At 36.2% G+C, this 25,305-nt stretch overlaps 1 protein-coding gene across 4 annotated transcripts in view; it reads right to left on the bottom strand.

Moving 5' to 3' along the window:
• The window catches only part of DCAF6 (DDB1 and CUL4 associated factor 6), a 93,710-nt gene that overhangs the window by 55,094 nt on the left and 13,311 nt on the right, over nucleotides 1-25,305 (bottom strand). For all 4 annotated transcript variants that reach the window (XM_059826947.1, XM_059826953.1, XM_059826960.1 and 1 more), the window contains exons 2-7: nucleotides 21,065-21,126; nucleotides 13,708-13,800; nucleotides 8,911-9,096; nucleotides 3,972-4,085; nucleotides 2,769-2,904; nucleotides 618-832 (exon numbers count right to left, since the gene is read on the bottom strand). In XM_059826947.1, coding sequence (XP_059682930.1) covers nucleotides 618-832; nucleotides 2,769-2,904; nucleotides 3,972-4,085; nucleotides 8,911-9,096; nucleotides 13,708-13,800; nucleotides 21,065-21,126 — 806 coding nt within the window. The remainder of the gene's footprint in view (nucleotides 1-617; nucleotides 833-2,768; nucleotides 2,905-3,971; nucleotides 4,086-8,910; nucleotides 9,097-13,707; nucleotides 13,801-21,064; nucleotides 21,127-25,305) is intronic.

The following is a 25,305-nucleotide window of genomic DNA, read 5'->3' as shown; positions in this document are numbered from 1 at the left end:
TAGTGGATGGTTGGGGGAGTGCAGGGGGAGGAATGTATATAACTTCACTGTAGTTAAAGAGATTTGTTTTCTATTAATCAGAAAATTTAGACTGGAAGGGTCAGCATCAATGTAGCTGAGCTGATAATAAACAACTGCTTGTGTTTTGGTTACACTGCCGAAACTTTTAATACTGCTCAGCAGCAGTGGCTCACCTCCTCGATCTAAACCTTTTGTACCCCCTCATCTCTGTCATTACATGATAACTTTCAACAAAGAGTATTTATACTTGATTTCAAGGAATATGCTTTTGGTGGCATGGAAAATAACACAGAATACACCTCAATTACAAGAGTGACCTGCCACCCTTGCTGGTCTTATAACCTGAGGTTCATGTAGATGCCTTCTCATCCTTAGGAGAGGGAAACCAGACAAGAAGGAAAACCAGAGTGACAAAATATTGTAAATAGGTAAATATACTGTAAATATGCACATTTTGTAACACAATCTACTTGTCACATCTCAGCCTATGAACAGCAACATTAACAAGATTAATTTAAAGGGAAACACAACTGATATAACTGTGCTACAAGAAAAAAACCCGAAAAACATGGAAACAGGTCATCTTAATCACTTGCCTCTTCGCGTCTCTCTTCAGCAGAAGGAACTTTAAGTTCTCGTGCTGTGTCATCCTTGGGATCAAACAAGTATATGTAATCCGAAGAGTAGCTAACAAGGATCTCTTGACCATCTTCGCTATAACATAGAGATGTTACTCTGCAGGATTTGTTATTGAGATGAGGAGGAACAAAACGTGCCACCATTCCAACAGTGCCCCTACCAGCATAATTCCCTATATTAAAAAAAAAAAAAAGGGGGGGGGCAGGGCAGGGAGAGAGAAAGAGAAATTATATATTTACTATTGCAAATCTTCAACAGCTTCAATATACTCCTTAATTTAACATCCAACAAAAGATGATCAGAGAAAAGCTAAGTATCCTGTAGCTTCTGCATTAAATTGGATCTGAACAGTGACATATCAGATCTTACTAGTATTTTATATTTTTGTTTACAAACTTTATGTACATTATAAAAAAAAGATGAAAATACACAAATAAATATATTCATATATCACATACCCATCCCATGACGGTATGTGGATGCTATCTGTCAAATGTAGTACAAATGGAAATTTTGGAACCTAAAGAACATTTACACAATAATAATGGAAAGCTGTATCTACACAAAAATTAGAAAGGAATTCATTATATGAAACTTTGAAAAATTAGGACATACATCTCCTCTTTTCTACCCAAAATGTTTAAAAAAAAAAAAAATACTAGTTTTTCTTTGAGAAATAATGTCACTTTGAAACTGCAGAACTATACGATACATTGGACTTATCATGCTTCCCTGACAACTCACCTCCATTCCACACACTAAAACAATCTTAAATTCTAGAATTACAAGTTTGTGAGCAGATAAAAGTTAACTATAAGAAAATTTAACACTGAGAAAAACAGACTGTTCCAAAAACTCATAATTTGCCATGTAACTGTTTCCCGCATGGCATATCTGTTGTGGCTTAGTATGTGCAACAGTCTGTCCTTGATCACAGACAAGTTCAGAGTTTATCATCTCACACCACATAAGGACTGAAACAGAAAGTTATAAATGAAAATCAATAATTTGCTCACTAGTCATAGAATACTTCACCTCTTAAAAAACAGAATAAAAACCCACACAACCCCAAAACCCCTCAAAACAAACAACAGAACACTATACCAATATATCCAGAAAAATTACAGTCTTCAAAATTTTGTCTTTTCTCCTTTATTCTATAGGCCGGCATACCTGAGTTCATCTTATTTCCTGTATTGTTACAGTGCAAGAGCAGGTACTTAGTACCTTTTACTCTACCCCCCAGAATCTGTTCCTCAGGCAGTTCTCACAGAATTTTGCTGACCACTGTGATGAAAGGGAGAGATCTTATAAAAACGTTAGCCTGATCTGAGAGGTATTTTTATGTTTGATGAGTGATCTTTACTGTTTCCTTTCTCCTCCATCACAATCATCAACAGGGAAATGCTGCAAGAAATGACAGATTTTGTGACACTGATTACTTGCCTGTATGTGTATGCACAGCTACGTGTATTAATTCATATGTGTCCAAACAAACACTGATCACACATTGTAAGGAAGAGATATGTTAGGTACTTTTGCTGGTCACCAGAATTTTTTTTAATAAAATCCTTAGGTAAGCATCTGAAGCATGCTAGCTTTCACCTGAAGAGTTCTAGGTTTTCAGTGAAATTATGTTAGACATAGCAACAACTACTGCAAAGGTAAGCATATTGCATGATATTATAGAGTTCATAAGATCCCTTCTAATAAGAAGCAACACATTCCAGCATGGCAGAGTGCAAGAAGATAAGAACTTAATTAAAATTCAGGTGGACCACTGCAGGCTGCAATCACTAGCTTTTTGGAATCTTGGAATCACAATGTTTCAAGACAAAAGAAGAGACATTACAAAATGTCTTTTTCTGCATTCAGTACACAACTTATTCTAAGATGGATGAAGAGACTAAGTTTACTTACTTGAAGATTTCTGTATTAGCAAGTATTAGAGTGAAATGACTATTAGTACAAAGCATAGGTCTCAGAGAAGAAGGATACACTTCATTCAGTAATTACACTTCAGTCATTCACCATCTATTTTGAAAAAAAGAACGTGAAATTGGAACTGCAAATAGTTAGAAAAGCTTACTGTAAGGCATGGTTCCTACCTGTTGCTCTTGTACCAAGCATTCGCCGATCATATATTCTTACTGAGCTATCAGAACAACCCACAGCAAGATAGTATGGGATTGGTGGACAGATAGCAACAGAAGTGGCAGCACGACGGCAGTTTATTAAAATATCCTGGAACAGACAAAAATACAGCATTAAAATAATAGCTCTGAACATTTGAAGTATAACTCTTTTTTTTACTTCAGGACACAGGCCGTTAAGTCAAGGAGATTTTGAGAAAACTAGGTCTGGCCCTGTGAAGATAGACTGTAAATATGTCAGACAGAAAAGCCACTGCAAAGAAGGTAAACTATCAGAGAAAGAAATATAGCATGAGATCAACTAAAAAAGAAAATAAACAAACCAAAACAAACCACAGGAACAAAATTTAAGAATAGATAAGCATAACAACTACAGATTTATAAACTAGCTTGCAACTTGGATTTTCCTATGGAAACATAGATAATTGTTGAGCCAGAGGAGTACCAAATGTACAAACCCAGTCTAAATTAAAGGATCAGAATAGCTTTCATCTACGGGCAGATAACTGGATAGAGGAAAAGAAAGAAAGAAACCCCTAGAACTGGTAAATATGCACAAAGCAGAATAAATTTATAATAATAAAATTAATAAAATTAATCGAGTAGCAATACATACTTTGGTGTCAGTTTTTCGCTAATTCAATATTAAAACTGTTTCTGAAATCCAAACACAGTGGACACCACCAACACCTTACCTTCTAGGGAGTAATACCAGTGACTAATTTGATCTAGCATAATTCATTACCAAATCTTTTGTTACAGAGGGACAAAGGATGCTCAAGAATACAAGGCTGCAGATAATTTTCAAGACTCATTTTTTGCCTCCAACTCTGCACTCTATAGTAACTAAAGTAAACCAGACCAAGAGATTCCATTTCAACATAGAATCTTTTCTACCATATCTGAAGCCTCACACCAAAGTTCATAAACTAAAAAATGCCAAAGGCGATATTATAATAACACAAATTAAAAAAAAAAAAAAAGGGAAAGAAAAAAGACTCCCCAAACTTTTTTTGTTTCTTGGGAAACATGTTGTCATCTCCACCAACGACCCTGAAATCTATTATTTCTAAAAGCCTTACCAGAATTCATATCCTATGTTTGTATGATGTACAGCTCTACAATTAGGTCATCTTTATTAAAAGATTTCACTCTTACATCTTTACAATCTTCCTTTGTGCAACTTGTTTTGATTCGAGTATCAAACCATCTTACAGTGCCATCTTCACCACAAGAGAGGAAAGTATAGGGATCATTTGGTACTGTCATAATCTGCTCAAAAAAAAAAAAAAGTATTTATACTTCCAGAAATACCATTAATTTGAAAACAAAAGCAGCAACATTTTGAGCAGCAGTAAAGACTGAAGCAATTATGACTCAAATCAAGCTTTCTATTGAAATAAAGAGGAAAACTAAAAAACTGATGATGTTTATTCATTTTCAAGAAAAGGTTTGAACTACTGAAGTTAAAACAAACTGTGGAATGTCACATAAGATTAAATATTTATAGGTCAAAGCTTACAGTTATTTCTATTACCTTTTAATAAGCAACATAAATTTACTGCAATCTGTTCAGATAAGTAATCAATTTGCTGCAATAATTCAACAGAAGCTCAGTTTATTCTCTATCAGGTAATAGAAGACAGTAACAAACAAAACCTTCAGAAGTCTGAATGATATAAAAATACTAGATGGCTTTTACTCCCATTGGGCTGTTCCTTTACATTCAAAGTAGTCCCCTGAAGCAACTACGCATTAAAGGCTGTTACTAACCTACCCCCTCACTGCTTGCCTTTTTTTTTTTTTTTTAAACACACACTTTTTAGGAGAGCACTGTATTGCACCATTTTCCTGACATCAGCCCTACCCAAACTAGGGAAGACTCAGATGGAGTCTCACATGCATGGCTTGGCTCAAGAAGGCCTCCCTAAGACAAAATAAAAAGGCAAGCAACTGTAATGTTAAAGCAGAATTCCACAGGTCAATGAACGCACATGAAACATCATGGTTTTACACGCTATCCCTTATACACAAAACACAGAATGTTGTAGAAACGAGCAGTATGTTTTTTTCCTACACTACTGCTACTATCAGTAACTTCACAGAAATTTATAAAGCTACAAAAATCAGTAATAGTCTAATACACTAATTCAGCACAGACCAAATGATTGATTCTTTAACACTTTCTATGTGATGACTTATTCTCCATCCCCCCAGCTCTTAATAAAAGTAACCTATGGATATCTGTAAATCTCTCTACCTAAAGTGGGATTACAAAGGTAATCTCTGCAGGATTCAGCCTTTCTTCTTGTAATGCTCAGTACATTAACTGACACAATGTGTGCGGTGCCACATCTTGCTGCTGACAAACAAGAAGTTTAACAGACAGAACAAAGCCAAGGTTTTAATAACAATGGAACAATAAACTTCTGAACTATGACCATTATTCCTCAATATGTTAGCATAACATATTGAAAAGAGTGGTTTTCACTACACATTCACTCAAATTAATTTTATTAGTGTAGTTATAAAAGCCAGCAATTGTTCTTCAATCCACTAAATCCTTCCAGCATTTTTTTCTGTATTTTGATGCAGAGCTTTCATTTAAAACATTTACTTTGTTCCAAGAATGTTGCTGAATGTGGTATAACACATCAAGCTCTTATTTCTAGCAGCTGTATTTTACTTTTGTTCACACTGATACTATTTCACAATATACATGAAATAGTGCAGTACATACTTCCACTTGCACATGCCAATTTTTATGCATGGTGTTTAAAAACATTAAGTACTTTATAAGCACTAAAACAGAGAAACTGAGAAGTGCAGACTCCAATAATTAAGAGTCGTCGTTACTATACTTAAGTTTGACAAGAACACATTATATATATAAAATCCTTTTTTACTAACTAAAAAATCATTTTCTATTTAAAATATATAGCTATATTATCATATTACTGTATTGAAAATATGAAGGTAAGAGTTGTCCATAAAAGTACATTCTATTTCTGAAATGCAATTAACATGAAGGGCAATAAAGAAAAGCATTTGGCTGAGCAAGAATAAACTTGCAATGGCCTTGTATAAATATCAAATTCTCCAGAAACATGTTTCAAAAACCTCTCTCTCCCTATTCTATTCTACCCCAGAATTAAAAGCAACTGTCCAGTTATCTCACAGTTCACAACAATCTACACAAATTTGCACAGTCCTCTGTTTCAATGGACGTCTTGAACTGTCACAAACTCCAAGTTTAAAGCGCAGTATAATTCAAACCACATTCAAATTTAGAATTAGTACCTCAGCGGCAGATGATGTTAGGTTTTGTTATTTAGAGAATCCAATGAGTCAAAGTTCTATATTTAACGTGATGATGTGGTTACATACAGCTGGGCAGTAACGTCACGATATTTTGAAATTGTTTTCCCACTCTAGAAACCTCTCAGTGACCAAGCTGTGTTATGTCAGAAGCTGAATCTCAGCCATTTGCTTAAAACCCCCTGCTATTTACTCTATTATACTTTCATATGCCAAGGCTCAAAAAAAGGTCTGCTATGCCACACAATAAATTCATGCATTTAATGTTCAAATATCAGGTTTAAGACACAGTAACAGAATTTATAGTCTTTATAAGAAGTACATTCCAAAATGTTTTATAAACCTATCTTTTCAAAGACTTCTGAAGAGAGCTCAAATTTAGGCATGTTAAACCTTAGAGAAAAACAGGCTAAGAAAAATAACTTCAAAAAGAGACACAGTTGTTAAAACAGTCAATGAAATTTATGGGTTTTGAGATTCCTTTCATTAACTGTGTTTAAAAACAGTATAAACAACCAAAACAGTATCACACTACTGTAATTCAAAACAATAATGCCCTCGTGTTGACGTTATTTGCTGAATACCAATCATCCCCAATACCACCATTTCGACTGTGCAATATAGCAGTCAAATGTCCATCCTCTCTTCAACTAATGATTTTGAAGAAATTTGCTATATTCTGTACAATTAGTTAATGTTCAGTTATAGTCATTCTATATGGACAACAATAAAACTTGCATCTTGATTTGCTAGACTGTTGGGCTCTGCATATTTCTTCTAAAACATTTTTCAAACTCTTACTGTCTCTTTTGACAAGTTTAATTTGTTGTACCTATCAAATTCGTATTTATCACCTGGTTTAGTAGCTGGCAATGTGCATACCATCATTACTGATGACAAACAACACCTTGCAAAGAGACAACCGGCATCTCATATTACAGGTTAGAAGTGTTATGTTCTAGCCTCCGTTACTACGCCTGACCCAAAGCACAACTGGCAACTGCTTTCATTGAATTTTCCCAGTTTCATCATTGGTTTGCAGCACCACCTGCTGTCAGTCACTTCATGGAATCAACCAAAGGGTTTTGATCTGCCTGAGCTTGGGTTGACCAACAGAAGACCACCACAGTGACTTCTCATGATGACTTTTATGCCGCCACCAACTCTTTCAATCTGCAGTACTCTGAGCAGCCTAGCCCATGACCTCAAACTTCACACACCCAAACCCACTGCTTTAATGATACTTCTACCACTACCTTCATGTCGCCCCAGCACAGTATCCGTAACCATTCTCCTATTCTCAAGCTCAAAAATGTTTTATATAATACTCACAGCTAGCTACCCAGGAAACAGAGGCACCAGCTGAGCCAGTAACTGGCAGTAACTTGCAGAATGCCCAGACTAGTATAGAGACTGCTACGTATGGTAAACTTCAGTGAGAACTGAGGCAGTTTAAGCTTCTGATTGGGGGCCATAAGGACTGGTGCTATTCAAAGGAAACAGTAGTTTCTCAATCAAAACAAATCTCAAAAATAAAAGCAGACGATGCGAGCCTGGGATCCAGAATCACGTTTTGCAAAATGGAAAGTACAGTCTTGTATTCAACCGAGGCAAAACCAAACTAAACCCACAAATCCCAGAAACAGAGTGAATAACACAAGGTTTGCTCGACTGACCTACAAAGTTACCCTGCAGACAGGAAGTTTTTGTGACAAAACCTTTAACAGAACATGTGTAATTACAACCTTAAGGATACTTTTACTACATGATCAAAAATTAATTCTGGCAGTACTTCAGCCATTTTCTTTTCTCACACAACCTCTTCACGCACCCCAATTTTTTTTAACAGAGGTCTTAAAATATTTTGTTCACTTAACATACAAAGAAAGAGATTTAAAAGCTTGCTATGATATCTGAGCTAAGTAGTTAAAAAACCAACAGATTTGGGATTTTTTTCCCTTTGTGTGTACTGTGGTAGTGTTAAAAATAACAAACAAAAAAATAATCAAAACACCTGAAACATTTATAACCTAAGAAGGAAATAGCAGTATTTTTTTCTATTTTAAGCACAGTAAGTTTTACAAGCGGCAGATTTTGCTGTCATTAAAATAAATAAATAGATCATTAAATCTGATTATTTTCCTAACTTAAGTAACACTTGGCTTCACTTGCCTGTTTGTATGAACAAAACTTCCAAGGCATTATTGAAAACACTGGCTCTAAATTTGCACATAAAGAGTTAACTAGAATACAAAACAGATAAATTACCTAAAACTGTAAATACATTTTTCAGATTAAGTTGTTCACACATGCTGAAATAAGCATTTCTTAGAAGGATTTAAATTGTGAAAAAGGCATTAAACTGCTGAAAAGTTGGGGGGGGGGGGGGGGGCAGCGGGGGAGAATAAAAATATAAAGGCAAAACATAGCCACTGCCCCCAACCCCCAACCTACTTCAGAAAGAAATTCACAGCACAATTTAAATCAGTTTTGCTCTGCAGATGATTCTTTCAGTGAAGGTGTATTCAGCTATTATATTTGCAAAGAAAGTGGTCTTAATGACACTACCTTTTGAAAAGTCCTCCATTTAATTTAGACAACATATTTCCCTTTTAAAGCCTACTCTAAGAAAAAAAACGAACTCAAAAAAGCTAGAAGAACAGTTCTTTAATTCTCACTGAAATAAAGCTTTCAGCAGCTTGGTTAAAATCTTGGGCAACAATACAGGAAAATATGTATTCTACCTATCTTAAAATTATCATACACTTTTGTCCCCTACCTCATAGGTAGTTCCATAGTGGCACGTATACTGGCATTGTCTGTTGGTCTCCGCATCTTGTTCAACATTAGTGTAAAATATGACTCCATCTCCAGAACAAGATACAATCTGTTTGTCATTGGTGCATGGTAAGAATTTTGCACTAAAAATATTGGCCCTGTGTCCTGAGCGAATAGTTGTTAAAACCTAAGGAAGAAAGAAAAAGGAAAGCACTATCAGGTTAATATTTGCAAAGCAAATAAAGAATGGGAAAACAACACAGACTCTGGTATTATAAAACATCAGTTACGTACGGGCTGCCAGTAACCTACAGTTTAACACAACAGAACAGAGAAGCTGTCTTTACACCAAATTTCTAAGAACAAAGTGGTTCCACAAGAGACATTCATTTATGCACTTGCACAAAGTAGTTTGCAAAATGAAAGGAGTGGAATGCAACTGCCACCTTTTGTTTTTAAAATACTAGTTATGTATCACAGCAGGTTTCTTAAAGTAAAACATTAGTCCAGGGTAATAGTGCAGCCTGCCAGCATGTCAGTGAGGAGAGATTTAGAAGATCTGGAATATCGTGGGTCAAGAACAATAAGGCACTGTAATGCAAGCCAACTTTATAGACTTTAAAAATTGATGCTACTCTTAAAATAAACTAACTTTAAAAAGGAGAACTGAAGTTTATAAGAAAGGATGTTTTGAAACCAGTAAACAAACATTTAAGAACATGATTACAGAGCAATAAACTAAGACTTGACTTAGTCTCAATGAATGTCGTTCATCTACAGTACAGAGGAGAAACATATAATTTACTCTACCATCACAGTTGGTTTTAAACACTTTGTGATGACTCTTTCTATTTCCTAACATACTACTTGTTAGTCTATCAAAACTGAAAAAACCTTCCATATGCTTTCCTGTGCACTAGTGAACATTCTATTCTTACTTTATTTCTCCCATCTGCAGCATTTAAACCAAACTGCATTTCCACTGCCAAACAGGACAAAGATACTTACCAAGTTGTTTACAGTATGAAAATTACTTCCAAATTTCCACTCAATTAAGTTAATCAAAGAAAACATTATGCAAATGAAGTTGCTCTGTCAGTGATAGCTCATGCCTAATATTTCACAAGTGCTATTTCACACCTTTTAAACAATTCACACAAAAAGATTAACAGCGTATCTGCATATTCTGAAAGAGACACAAGGCTTAGTATTTAAAAAAAAATTATCAAAATCAGGAGATACAATCATTTATTTTATTTCAAAAATCTGCCTCTTCATTTAGATTTGTTCAGATCTCTGCATTTTACTGAAAGCATTGAAAACCCAGACATTCAAAGGAAATGAGGAACTCTGTATCAAAGGAGCAACTCAGAACAAGAAGTCCATAAGGTACCCTAGTTCAGATGACAGTTAAAGATGTCATCTGTCAATCCCACCTCTGATATCACGTTTTTGCTACTGTGAAAGAAATATTTTTGTCCTGACAAGAAACGCTTTTTTAGCTTCCTAATAAATAAATTTTATATATATATATTTAATATAAAAACAACTAGGGGCTTCTCTACCACCGTAGATTCCCCTTGCCAGTTACCCACCACTTCCTCCCTATTACTGAATCTAAGTAGACTTTTTTCTCTTTGCTCTGCTGTACAGAGTCCTTCTCTCACCAAACTACATGTGCTTCTTACTTCCCCCCCCTTTTTCTCACAAAGCCCAACCTAATGCCCTTGCTTTTCATGTAGTCAATAGCTAACTTATTCAGGCACCCTCACAATTTTGGCAATTGCTTAAGTAATACGTTATACAGAAAATCAATCGAAGAGGCAACAAATTCAAGAATTCAAATTGCCATCTCTTAAAAGCACAGATTAAGTCTTTGGGATGGGATTACTAATTCACATAGCAATCCCAGAAGCTTGCATACAAGCTCCATCCCTAACAATAAGTACTTTCCTCCAAAAAAGTAGAATTTCTGGCAGCTACTCTGTTGTCTTCTTTAAACCTGAAATGTTTAAGGTATCCAACTGGAAACTCTTTACAATAAAAAGTCACCATAATGAACAAATGAGCATTTTTAAAGTCACATTAAAAACTAAAACCAGTTTAAAAAAAGTGTGTTTATTTCCACTCTGGCTTACTTTAAAAAAGAAGCCTGTTGAAAAAAAGGCAAGTCAAATATCAGCGGATTACTAAACTTTTCAGGATGTAGTTAATTTAAGGTTCCCATTCAAGATACTCAGCACAGAATCATTTACAATCCAGCCTTTTCAATAGCATTTCCTTTGAAGAGGTCAAACCCCCTCTAGAAGTAAAGAAAGGCAAACCTAAGGGAACCCTATACTAAAGTGAAAAGCAGCAATCCTGATTCTAGAAAAGCTGTAAACCTTCAGCCCCACTCAGCACCCTCCAAAGCTTCCCCAGCACTTTCTCATGTGAGCTGAACCCTTTCTCTCCCAGAAGGCAAACCAGGCTAAAGATTCAAAAATCCTGAGTGTAACTACTCATAAGAATCTGTCTTCACACTGGTATTAGCTGAGAGAAGTCTCAGGCTCCATTTAAAGGCTTTGAAAACTGAGTACTCAACCTGATGTAAATACATGAATTCCCATCTTTTTGTACCATACTTATAGCAGGTAGAGCTTTTGCTGCAGCCAAACTTTCCCCCCTCCCCACCCCCAGTAATGTGATGCCTAAAACAAATAAAATGAGGAAGAAAAGATCCACAAGAAGAATTCTTCTCGGCCATCCCAAAGTATAATAAAGTGCTCATCCTTTTGATTTAGACTTGCAACTACATTTAGAAATCACAGTAACACATTTCTCCTCAGATGCACAAACACTATAAACATATAAGCTATTCAAACTTGAGAAACTTATTTAGAAAAATTTCTCCTTCTGTGACACATTACATAGTAACAATTAACATTTGCATGTGGCCATACATAACACAAACTGAAGTGACTTATATAAAACTCATGTAAATAAGAGTTAAACAAGATTAAATGCTTCCTTATTAAATTAGATATTTTACTAACACAGAAGACTGTATTGACGGCTGAAGTCTATTTTTGCTACTCTAGCTAGCTCATAACAGAAAATATGGTGATAAGGATATCTGCCAAGATGACAGAATTACAGTAGGGTTCTAGTACCAATACCAATTTGCTCCCTTTTCCTGTATTGATTCTGTTACTTGAGCCAGAGAAAATAAGCTAACACAATTGTAACAGTCATTAAAAATCGCATCTCTAGTACATTTCAGGAACAACACTGATTATTAAGTCTTCTTTCTAGCACCTGCTGTTTTATAATTCCATTTGTATGCATTGGGGGAAAAAAATTTTAAAAAAATCTGCCTGCTCTGCTGTTACGTAAAAAAATAGCTGAATTAAAAATAAGAAAACAGAACATCTCCTATATTTCTCATTTGGCTTAAGTGCAGCAGTATTACACAACGGGGAAAAATACCAAACTCATCCCATGAAAGTGTAAAGTTTAAATTGCTGCATCTATTAAAATATTACAATATTTTCATATAATAAGATGATGATATAGCAACTATTCTATAGTGATATATTAAAAGAAACTCTGCACAATAAATAATGTTGAACACCCTTTATTTGCATGAAAAATTTTTACTTTGCAAGTCTCTCCAACAACGTTCACTTCGGAATATATTCTTCATCCACTTCATAGCTGTCTTAGATACATCGTCTTCTTCAGCTGAACTCCCAGTCCAAGAGAAACCCTGGTCTAACGACAGGGATCTGAACTTTGTCAGACTGACACCAATAGTTGAAAGGAAGCGATGAAGTTTGGAAGCTATGGCTCATTTGGGGAAGTGAGGAAAAGGGCCTTACCTATAGGCACAGGCAACACTCCATATCACTATTATTTTCCCACCACAGCTCTTCAGGAAGGCAAAATATTGCTGCCTCCATAACCTTGTATTCAAACTCTCTTCCACCATACCAACCACACATTTTGGTTCCCCCACCACATTTAATTTTTCAGCACTTCTTCAGGGTTTAGTTCTCAACCTCTGTGAAAGCGTGGGAGACAGGACTTCCCTTGAACGTTCCTGCATAGGATCTCCAGCACTGAAGGACACAGTTCAGAGCACCTGTTCTATCAAACTATCAGCAGCTCCTTAAAGAGCAAAGTGTGGAACACTGCTACTACATGGTGGATGCTAGCTGACATTACTGGGAGCCATTCAACTGCATTGTAACCTGAGTGCAAAAGTGGAAAAAGCAGAGGCCTTTACAGCACTTTCCCCTTCACAAACCTGCGTCCCCTATTTCAGTACAAATTCTCCTCTATCCACATACAAGCACACACAAGGCAATGTAATTTCAAACGGTAATAAAGTATTTTAATCAAGATTGACACATTACACAGAAAGACAACTCAGTGTATTACATTAGCAAAAGCTAATACCATTTTTTAAAACTAAAATGAAACAGAAAACAGCTTATCTGACTATAAGATTTCACAAGAATTACTGAATCCTATTGCTAATTCTGACACTAATCTGTTGTGAGACCATGTTCCTTTTGTGCCAGACCACCTACCGTAAAATGGGATAATACCTATGTTGCAAGGGATTAGAATACTAACTTTTGAAACACTGTGAAGTTTTATTCCCATTTATAAACACTATGAAGTGCCTGATACTATCTTTGTCAGATAATAATTAATATCTGAAAAACATTATCTTGAAAAATATCCTAATAACTTGAAAAATAATAACTTAAATCTTATTTGAAAATTACTGAGTATCCAGAAACAAACCTACCTTTCTGCTGTAGGGATTACTAATTACCAGATTGGTGTCATCCGAACCAGATAAAATATATTCTCCTGTATCATTCCAGCAAATTGTATTCACCTGCATGAATTAACAAAAATTAGGTTAGACTTACATTAATTCAATTTTCAGAATATCGAAACATCAAAACTCACCCAACACTACAAAAATAGGAGTTAACAAATTCAATTAAAATGATGTAATTTCTAAGCAGCTAGCGCACAAGAAAAATTGTGTTTTTAAAACAAATTGATAAGGGAATCACCTGCTTCACCTATGGCATCTCAATTACTCCCTCTGCTCCTGAAGAGTCCATCAGGTAAATTAAGCCTTCCCACAAAGGCCTCAGTAGCCACAATTTTACACTTCACGTGCTTTAATGTACCAAATCTACTGCACAGAGTTCTCCGAATTTGAACTGGAGGGCACCACCATGCTCTCGTTATTGTATCTTCACATTATCCAAATTCTGACCATCCATTGCTCTGTATACTTTTCAGTGACCACACCTCAGGGATCATGTGAAAAGCACGGCAGAATCCATCCCAGATCCCTTTGAGAAGTGTGAGTATGCTGGGAAAGAAGAATCCTACAGTGAGGTACAGAATCTTATCGGGAGAGCTTTACGATATATGTTTCCTTATCAGTTCTCCTTTTCACAAGGCTGTGTTTAATAATGTATCAATGAAATAAAGCTGTAAAAGCACTCAAAATCCAGGAAGCTCAGAAAGAATCCTTAGAGTAACCTGTCTTCAAGCAGTAGCTCATGCACAAGCACCAAAGACTGCGTGCATCACCATTATTATTTCAAGTAGCCTCTAAAATAGCTTTAAGTGTCAAACTGCAGACATCAACGTCTTCTGTTGGCTATATTCTGTTGCAGAATAACTGCCTTAGTGTCATGTATCAGAGTTGACTATATAATTAGTAAAAAACCACTTCATACTAAGTCTTTTTCTTACGCTTTTTTATATTCAAATGTCTCAATCTGAGCCCAAAAGAAAAAAATCTTTTTGTTTAAAATAAATATACCCATTTTAGTTACGATTTTAATCACAAGCTTAGTTGGGGTCTTTAATTAGGCAAAGTTGCAAAATTAAAATTAGCTGTTTTGGATGGATCATATGGGCAACAACTTGACATATTCATTGAGGAGCTTTAAATGAACTTTTGCCACTCAAATAAAAAAAAGATATTTTTGTGTTACAACAGACATGCCTATGGCAGCGTCAGCTCAATGCTCAGCAGCAGTAAATAATGTTAGGAATCATGCACAGAAAAGGAAACGTCATTCTGTCAGTATATACATCCATGAGTGGCAAATCTGCGTCTTCCACACTACACAGTTTTGGTTCATATCCCACTCCCATATTCTCCATTTTATTACCACCCATTTGAAAACAGAAATTATGGAAAAGAATGACTAGTGTGATCATAGGTATCTAACACTTTTTACTGGAAGAAGCAATTAATTTGTACTACTCTGCGGAGGGGCTATGACAGAAGCTTATGAAATCATAAATGACATGGAAAAAGAAATAAATAATTTTCCATGGAACTTTACAGTACAGGAAATGGAAGGCCTTCAATGAAACCATCACATGACACACATGGTATTTTATTAGCACTGGAATTCATTGTCATGGAATGTCCTAAATAGCAGAAGTGGAAGAATATACATATTTTTCAAAGAAAAATGAAAAATTATCAGAAACAAAGATACAACTTTCACCTCCATCTGCCCATTAAAGTGTGATGTGTTAGCTAGAATACCCTTTAAGTATTGTCTGCTTGCCCTGTCTCAACTTTCCTGAAAAATCAGTACTGGCCACTCTCAGGGCCAAGTTATCAGGCTCGACTGAGCATTGGTATGACCTGGCATGGCTACTCTTATGATTTTATAACCCTGGCTGTCAATCACCAAGAACCATGCATTCAACTAGCCCCCAGGTCCATCTATCATTGAAGTAACCTGTCCTGACAAGAACTGTACTTTAAAAACTTTATCAAACATAGCACAGTACTACAGCTAGGGCAAACACAAAACCCAAGAACATTCATCTACATTTCCTTTCAGGCAGAAAAATACTATCATCGCCTAAAGAAACCAAAATGGTAATACAAGGATACAAGAATAGAAACAAAAACAAGGAAGCTGCCAAAAAATTAAAAAACATGATGTGAGAAAGAAGAGGTAGCACAAAAATTAAACAAATTGAGGGAGGTACGGGGTGTGTGTGTCCAAAAACAAAATCTAAAGGACAGGAAAGCAGAGAAAGCACCGAAGATGCAAAGGGGAGACATGATTATCTAGACTGCAGCATCACAAGCCTACACAAGACATCAATCATTCATCTTCTAAATTCCGATTTCATTGCACTGATTGCCTCAGGGTTGAGAAATTTCAATACACCCTACCAAGGCCAAAGTAGGTTCAGAAAAAATCCTGAAGTGAGATGACATAATCCAATGTGTACTAGAGGTCTCTAACTAAACAGGCTTTTTATTCTGTACCAGATCACCTTCTCAACATTACTGTCAAAAAGTAAGTCAAAAAATAAAGTCTTTCAGTGGAAAAAGCTTATTTTTTTTCCAGAGAACACCGACTTTCCAGTAAGTGATTAGTCAATACACTACGCTTCTCAGTGTTCAGTACAGCCTATTGACCAACAGTGAACAACCCCAATAAATACGCATATCGGTCACTAAAAACAGGTGCTCCTTAAGAGCAGATTTTATGTCTCATTCCATGGTAGCAAACCCACTATTAAAATACAGTGTAAAATGAGGACTAGCTGGAAAATTTGTTTGTATTTCAAAACCATGTAGAAAAGCTACGTATCTACTACCTTCACAGCCACTCAACACCCAACTAAAAGCATAATGTAACAGTTACTACACTAAGGGTTTGAAATTCTTGGAAAAAGGTGTTAGAGCCAAAAGAAAGGATGTAACGAAAGGATATAATGAGATAATGAACACAAATTCATCCTGTCCAGAGGGATCTGGACAGGCTGGATGGATCGGCCCAGGCCATTTGTATGAGGTTCAACAAGGCCAAGTGCCGGGTCCTGCACTTGGGTCACAACAACCCCAGGCAACGCTACAGGCCTGGGGACGAGTGGCTGGAAAGCTGCCCCACAGAAAAGGACCTGGGGGTGTTGATTGACAGCCGGCTGAATATGAGCCAGCAGTGTGCCCAGGTGGCCAAGAAGGCCAACGGCATCCTGGCCTGTATCAGAAATGGTGTGGGCAGCAGGAGCAGGGAGGGGATCGTGCCTCTGTACTCGGTGCTGGTGAGGCCGCACCTCGAATCCTGTGTTCAGTTTTGGGCCCCTCACTACAAGAAGGACATTGAGGTGCTGGAGCGTGTCCAGAGAAGGGCGACGAAGCTGGTGAGGGGTCTGGAGCACAAGTCTGATGAGGAGCGGCTGAGGGAACTGGGGTTGTTTAGTCTGCAGAAGAGGAGGCTGAGGGGAGACCTCATCGCTCTCTACAATTACCTGAAAGGAGGTTGCAGAGAGGTGGGTGTTGGTCTCTTCTCCCAAGTGACGAGTGACAGGACAAGAGGAAATGGCCACAAGTTGCGCCAGGGGAGGTTCAGATTGGATATTAGGAAAAATTTCTTCACTGAGAGAGTGGTGAAACACTGGAATAAGCTGCCCACGGAAGTGGTGGAGTCACCCTCACTGGAGGTGTTCAAGGAACGTGTGGACGAGGCATTGTGGGACATGGTTTAATGGGCATGGTGGTGTTAGTTGATTGATGGTTGGACTTGATGATCTTACAGGTCTTTTCCAACCTTAGTGATTCTGTGAAATGACAGACAATTACTAACGAGATGAGAGAAGTCAAAGGGTGTGTAATTAGCTTTTTTCTATTAAGTATTCCACATTATCAACTGTATCTAATTTTATTTGCCACTCAACTAGCCTTGAAAGGAAGCAGTAGGCACTTTTGATGCATTAGTCAAATAGTCAAAAATAAATTTACTATCTCTGTGTTTTCCTCAAAGACAATGCAGGAGGCAGTACAGCCAATCCTTTAAAAACTGAAAAAGCAAAATCCTCACTTCTACAGAATGAAACAGTAGAATTAACTCTTTTTTGAACAGGATAGATTAACAGAATACAAGACAGAGAAGAAAGGAAATAAAAATGTAGATATCCAGAACATCAGAAAGATCTCCCAAGCAAGGAAGGGGGTGAAAAAGGCACAACTTTTCATCTATAGAAGAAAAGGTAAAAACTGCACGTTCTTAACAATATGCAAACACATTTCCTACACTAATTTAAGCATCGCTTGAAGACTGTATCTAAAAATGTCTTGCTCACAAGTGCCATCCTAAAGGACATGTATGCCACACAGGATGCTTGTTTGTTACTGAACCGAATGACTATACATAGAAATGAGAAATTATTCCTCCAAGGTAATCCTCTGCTTTATTTTAAAATGTAGTATTTGCTCACGTCAAAGGCTCCATCTACCCATGCATTCTGCAGTTCTACTTTCCTCTGCTTTCACAAGACCAGATCTGGAAGAAAATAAGTAATCTTTTTACTCCAATTCAATATGGTTTAGAGTTGCTTTCTCCTCTACTTTCCTCACACTTCATTGCTGCTGGTCCAAATTGATTCTCTTTCAACATTTCTCCTTTGGATTTAGCCACTTCATACAGAAAGCATCTCACCTAAGTCTATACACTTCCTCATCATCTTAAGCTCCCTTTACAGTTAACACAGAAAATGGCAACTTCTGGCATACACATGACCTCACTGAATTGGACAATGGGAATCTTGTTGAAAGAGGCAAATCACACCCTGGAAGGATAAGATTACAAGCAGACATCAATGATTTGGTAAATTAATTCAATTACTTCACATACTACTGCTAGAAACTGCGTCTTCAAATGAAGTGGAAGATCACACTATTTCAAAAACAATAGTACCTAAACACTGAGATGAAAATATTCATACCTCAAAGAAAAAGGTGCTATGGTAATATTACTGCTACAAGAGCATGTGTACTTGAAGTAATTCATAGAACTCTTCCCTTCTTCAAAGATATTGAACCCGAGTATGATTATACATACAGTTGTATTTTCCACAGGATCTCTCTTTTGCGTAACACAGATCAAATGGTAGGTAGGAAGTTGGACTTTATTTTTATCCTCAATCAGAAAAAAAAAAAAATCTTGCCTTAAGTATGTTCTCCACTGTGTCCAATTACACAGCATGCTTTATATAGAAAATAAAAGTCACAACTTATTCCACAGAACGCAAATGTTCTTAACAAAAACACACCAAAAGCACCAAAAAGCAACCAAAAAACCCCAACCAATCCCTGCCCTCCAACCCTCCAAAAAACCCCAACCACCCCCAAAAAAAGAAAATCCAGAAACACCCTTAATAAGGCAACTATGGCATTCATTCCTCACATTTGAAATGCATGCTGATCCAGCAATTGTGGGGAAAACACAAAAAAAGACTAATATGAAAATTTACCATTGATAAGCATTTTAATCAGTGTGGGGTTTTTTTTACAGATTTTTTTAAAGTAAGTATTAAGAAATTATACGGAATGGTTGTTAGCCATAAAAGATTACTCCCCACAAAAAAAACCACAGAGTAAATGACGTAAGAAATCCTAATACCCCATTCTTTAAAGGTGGATAGTTCTGAGCAAATTAATTTCTAGAGACATTTTCCAAATTGTAGCCGTATTTTAAAGACCTGCATATAATGCTGTAAGTTCACAATTAAAACATTTTCCACACAGTAAAAGAATTAAGTTAGGCCACATGTTAAAGCATACTTTAAAAGCTAACACAGTCAATTACAAATGAATTTTTAAATTCATATCCACCAGGTAGATCCAAGCAACACCAAACAGCCAACACCAAATCTGCAATTTCTGTTACATGACACAGAGGTCATTAACTAAAATAGAGATCAGTCACTCTGTTTTTAACAAGTAGTGAAGAAATACTATTTTCCTGTCCCCTGTTTTATAGGCAAAAATGACTGTTTTTATAAGAAAACAAAGAAAAAAAAAATAATTAAAAAACCCCAACCAACTTCAGGAAAAGACACTCAGAAAATTTCATCTTAAGTATATTTGAGGAGATGAAAAAGTACTAAAAAAGAAATTCTGAAGTAAAAATCACTGTTACAATCTTGAATACAAAAGCTGATAAGTAACTTTCTACACATAGAATCATAGAATGGTTTGGGTTGGAAGAGACCTTACGTTGCCATTCTTATAACATTTCTTGAAAAAAACCTGGGAAATTAATGCATTTGTTTTTTTAAGTCAACACCATCTGTACCAGAACATTAAACTTACAATGGTAGTCAGTACAGCAAGTGTAGTTAACTTTTTATATACAGCAATTCTAATCCTTGCCTTCCCCAGCCTTTCTACTCTCTCAAAAATATACTCAAGTCAAAATCATACTTCTGATCTCAAGCCAAAAGCTAGATTTTATTAACACTTTTTCTTTAAAACTACTGTGTTAGTTAACAATTATAACACTCCTTAATTTAAAGCTAGAAGTGTAAGCAACCTAAGATAAAAAAAATCTTTACATTTGAACAGCATTTGAAATAAACATGTTAAAGTATAAAATTCACACTTACATTTTCACTTTCTACAGCACATCTAGTATCCTTTCACTTTTCAGATATCTTGTACAACAAAGAAAATGCTTTAACAGTCATGAATTTCTGCTCTATTCGTCAAAGGTAATATGGCAATCTCTTTACCCTGTACCTAGTTTAAGTAAAATCTTTTATTTAAAAGAATGACTTACAATTTTTGGACCGCTTTCAAAAATTATTTAAATAAGCAATATTTTAAGTTATGTTATTGCCTTTCGGGGAGGCTTATTTTTGTTTTTATTGTCTCTTTAAATAAGCATGTAGCACTTGATGATTTGCTTTTTAGACTAGGAGAATAAATCACTCAAAACACTAATAGAGCTTTAAGTCAACAGAATATATCAACATAGCACAAAACTACTAAAGATTCTATTTAAAGGTTTAAGATGAGTTCTAACTGAAAAGAAAAGCATGCGTTTTCCTGGCATTGGAGATTAATTCATTCAGCAGTGGGACACAGTATTAAGGTACAGGAATGGTGCTTTGTTTTGCTTCAAAGGTGAAGCATCAGATGTTTAAGAAGAAACAAATACCTAGAGAATTCAGATGTAGGTCTCAACAAATGGAGTTCTCCAGCTCAGCTTTAATACAGGGTATTTGCATTTTTAAGTAAGGAACTATTACCGTGGCAACAAAATCACAATTTAACTTCTTTTAACAAACAAAAAAAGCAACAAGTAACTTACACATCCATCATGCACATTCAAGGTTGCTTCAAGTTTTAATCTTTGGATAAATTCTCTTCTCCCTGTGGAGAAAAATACTAATTACATACTCTTTTAAAACAATAACACTGAAGAAGTAATTAAGACCCTGCTAATGGGTACTAACAGGTAAAAACCTAAACAATAAAGAATCAGACTATAAATGTAAATCTTGAAACAATTCATATGGTTCTCATTTTACAATGCTAAGACAAGTATCACATTTGCTAGCTCTTCCACCACCTTTAATAAGAGTGCAGAAATGGCAAAATGAACATTTCACAGGTTGATGTTTCCTCTAAAACTAATAGCTATAAAGCAGAAAATAACCCTATGGTTATTTGGTTAACTTAGCTGAAAGACAGCAAGTATAACATCATTCAAGAAGTATGACCTTTTGTATAGCAATATAAAGAAGAATGCGTTTAGGTCTCAGGTAGAAAGTAAAACATGGCCTCGTAATTTCAGCAAAGAACTAGAAATTGATCTTCCAGGCATTATCTACAACTCTACACCTCCTCTTAAACTAGAGAAAATACAACCTCAATTTCGTTATTAATGTTGCATTTTGAAAAGTAACATAAAAGTCCAGTACCATTCCATTTGATATATACTTAAGGGACAGAACACAAAGGAAACTTTTACAAAGGACAAAGGTGATGTGAAAGGAATAGATGAAGGAGAACGAAGGAATCTATACATGCATATTGAGTAAGGCAAGGGCTCAGGAACTTTATGTCCTTATTCCCTATATACAAGCTGACTTAACCACTGCACTAAAAACACTATGGTACTATACACATGAAAAGGGAAAAATAAAGTGTATTGAAAACAATGTGGTTTCTTCCTGAACTAGATGTTTAAACAAATAGCTCCAACTTTCATTTAATTTAGAGTGCCCCCATTTTATGAAAACAGGTTATAATGAACCTAGTAATCCCCAGAAAGCACTTTCAGAAAAGACGAATGCTGATAAACCTGATTTTTTTACTTAAATCCTAAAAGCACCTAACCCTCAAGGACTACCACCTTTTTTGTCCTGTGTTTGTACAGCTCTCAGAACAAAACTCCGTCAGAGCATTAGACTGTACGCCTATGTTATGCTGCGCTGTTTTCAAATATGAAACCTATCGTATTCACTCAAAATTAACCTTCCTGCCTTCCTCTGAGGGAACTACAGAGTCAGAGAAAGAACAACTGCAACAGAGCCCTCTCCACATCTGAAAATCCTACATTTCTGAACTCGTTTTGGTTCAGCTCAAAGCAGAACCATTTCAGATCCCAGTGTCGCCTCTGGCACTGTAGCACAAATTTGGAAAAGTAATTTCTCCTCCCTCCACTTGTTTCCTCTTAATGCCTTTTATTTGTCCCGTATACTCTCCAGCACTGAAAAAGAACACCTGATATCCATACCCGGTCCCTCACAGACTGCCACAGCACAACCATCTGACTGAAAAGCAGGCACTGAGCATCCCTGCCACGCTCTCTCAAAGACCAGGAAACCCTTCAAGCAGTACCAACTCCCGCAGGTACACCCGCAACTCATTCACTGTTCATACAGCTTTCCCTCCATGGAAAGGTATGTTTCGGTACCTAGCTTTTTGCTGGAACTAGACGTCACCTCCAAAATTCAAAATCACTCATAACATAGCTCAAGTAGCATATTAGATGAAGATCATAATTTGGCAAAATATTTTTTTTAAGATGAGGTACTGACTGGCTGAAACGGTTATAATGTGTTTGCTTTTAAAGCGCACCTAAGCTAGCATTAAAAACATAAAAACCATACTCTCTTATGCCCCATTTTAAAGACATTGAAATTGTGACATCTCAGAAGTGCTACAATTTCCATTAACCAGGAATAGCCATCATTAGAGAGAGATTAAAATAACAATCTTATGCACCATGCACTACTAGCAAGAATGTATGTATTCTTGAATTGGGAATACATCTACCTAGTTCACTATTCTCTCTTTACCACTGCTCATTAGCCATTTTTTCTCCTAGAGGAACAGACTTTGAACTTAGGTCCTTAATGGTTGGTTTACTGTACTTTTCAGTTAAATCCTATTATTTTTTCAAATCACTGAATGATACATGTATTTTCGATGAAGATTCCTATTTTCAGGTTTATTTGATTTCTACAACGCTTGCTTGTAAGTAAATGTGAATACTGAGGTGGGAAATATCACCTGCTGTATGCTTATACATCACTTTGCATAATACAAACAACAATTTGCTTCTAGGGTGCTACTGTAATGCAAAAATACAGCACAATAATACTTGACCCCTGACAGGATAACTTCACTAAGAAAGGTATATTCAGCAGGCCAACACAAAAATCTAGTGTCCCATCACATTTGCAGAACTGAAAAGTTTGACAGCAGTGGATGACTCTTGGGCATTGCACTGTATGCACATAACACATCTGGAAGTGAGGTGATGTCTGCAGACGAACACGCAGGCGCTTGCTGAGAATCCTCTGTACAAAAACACTGAAGGAGATTACTTTAACTCATTTTTAAAAACGAGCAGAGCAACAGATTTTCCTCCTTCCCAAATGGTCTGGTTTTAATCCAAATCACTTAACTCAGCAAGCAAGAAACAGTAAATGTGTTCTAATCACATCTTCAGCTGCAATTTTTATTTCCTTAAAGAAGTCTATTGACAAAATTAGATATGAACTGACTTGTTAGATTAGGATTTTTTGGCCTTAAGATCACAGTAGCTATACAGGCTTCAGTAAACATTTAACTTGAGATACAGACATATGGGTGTCTCATATACTTACATTCTCCTATTTAAAACATTAGAAAAAAATGTTAGGATTTCACATGCTAGCATATGTGATTTGTTATATATGTGATTAGTTATTTATCATGTGATCACTATTTATCTAAACACTGATTTGAGGAAGGAATTAAATACAAGCAAAACTACAACACTTAAGCAGTTTCCTTATTCCCTAAAGTAAAAAGGGGGCAAGGGAGAAAACAGTTAAAATGTTTTGCCTCCAAAAACATTCCTATTTGATAAAGTACCCATTTGATAAACACAGTAAGACAACTGAATGGATTGCTTCTAGTTTATCTTATCATTCAAAACTAGAACCACCAGATCCTAAATAATTTTTTTTTCATAAAATAAGAACCAGAACTACTCAAATGAACTGCTCTGAAAAAAACACTGTCTCTGCATGTGCTGTTGTTAAGAGCTGTGTAAAGTCAGTGAATCTGTGTTCCTTTTACTTCAGCAATGACTTCCACAAGTTCATTGGTTTGATAAAAAAAGCTCAGCAGTAAGTAAGGACTAGTGCTTTCCGATATTTAAGTCACTTTCCCATTTTTATCACATTAAAAAATTAGAAATACAATACTGTTTATCTCATTTATCAGTAGGCTACATTGCTTTTTTTACTCTTCAGGTGCATCTTGACTCTTACACTGCTAGACTTTCTAACAGTCAGATTCTCCACATCAAGGACTCTGCTCTCCCAGGTGACAAGAATCTTCACAATCCTTAATTCTCATTCATCTAATCCAATGGCTACCTGTTCCCTCCACCTTCCAACAAAGGCAGCCCTCCTGGCTCTCCCTTCAGCTAAGACGATGGAGGAGACTCAGGCTTTTGACAAAACCCCATAGAGTACTTTTTTCTTATAAAATCAGCATCAAGACCTCTGTCAAGTTTTGGGTTCCCTCCACCCCCCAATATGTGTACAGGCTCTGTAAAAGCCAGAAACTGGGGGTTTTTTTCCCCTTAACTGTGTGCCGCCAGAAATGGAGTAATTTATTTCTGTGAGAATGCTTCAATATATCATTTCTTATATTCAAATAAGGCCTGTTTAAGACAGGGATCAAGTGATTAAGCTGTCATCACCAAGGTCATCTCACTGGACAGTGGAACATACACGAGGTTTGCTTTGAAACGGCTAAGGTGAAACTACGAACAAGAATAAAATAAAACAAAACAAAAAAGCACTGTTAAATTTCAAATGGCAATGATGACCTCCCTGTGAAGTGTTTACATAGCTGAAATTTGGAAAACTATCAAGCTAATGCTCCACCCACCCATTTTTACTAGACGTAATGCACTAACTGAAGCCTCACGGTACAGTGCCACCCTCAGTACACTGATCAAAAATTTTTTTAGTTTATATTAAGCTAGAGACTAGAGGACCATTTCCAAGGCCACATTCTATGCATGGAAAAAGCACCACCTTG

The sequence above is a fragment of the Gavia stellata genome, chromosome 1 (assembly GCF_030936135.1).
Source record: "Gavia stellata isolate bGavSte3 chromosome 1, bGavSte3.hap2, whole genome shotgun sequence".
Taxonomy (NCBI): domain Eukaryota; kingdom Metazoa; phylum Chordata; class Aves; order Gaviiformes; family Gaviidae; genus Gavia; species Gavia stellata.
The sequence above is the reverse complement of the archived record's forward strand: the minus strand, read 5'-3'. Positions and strand labels throughout refer to the sequence as shown.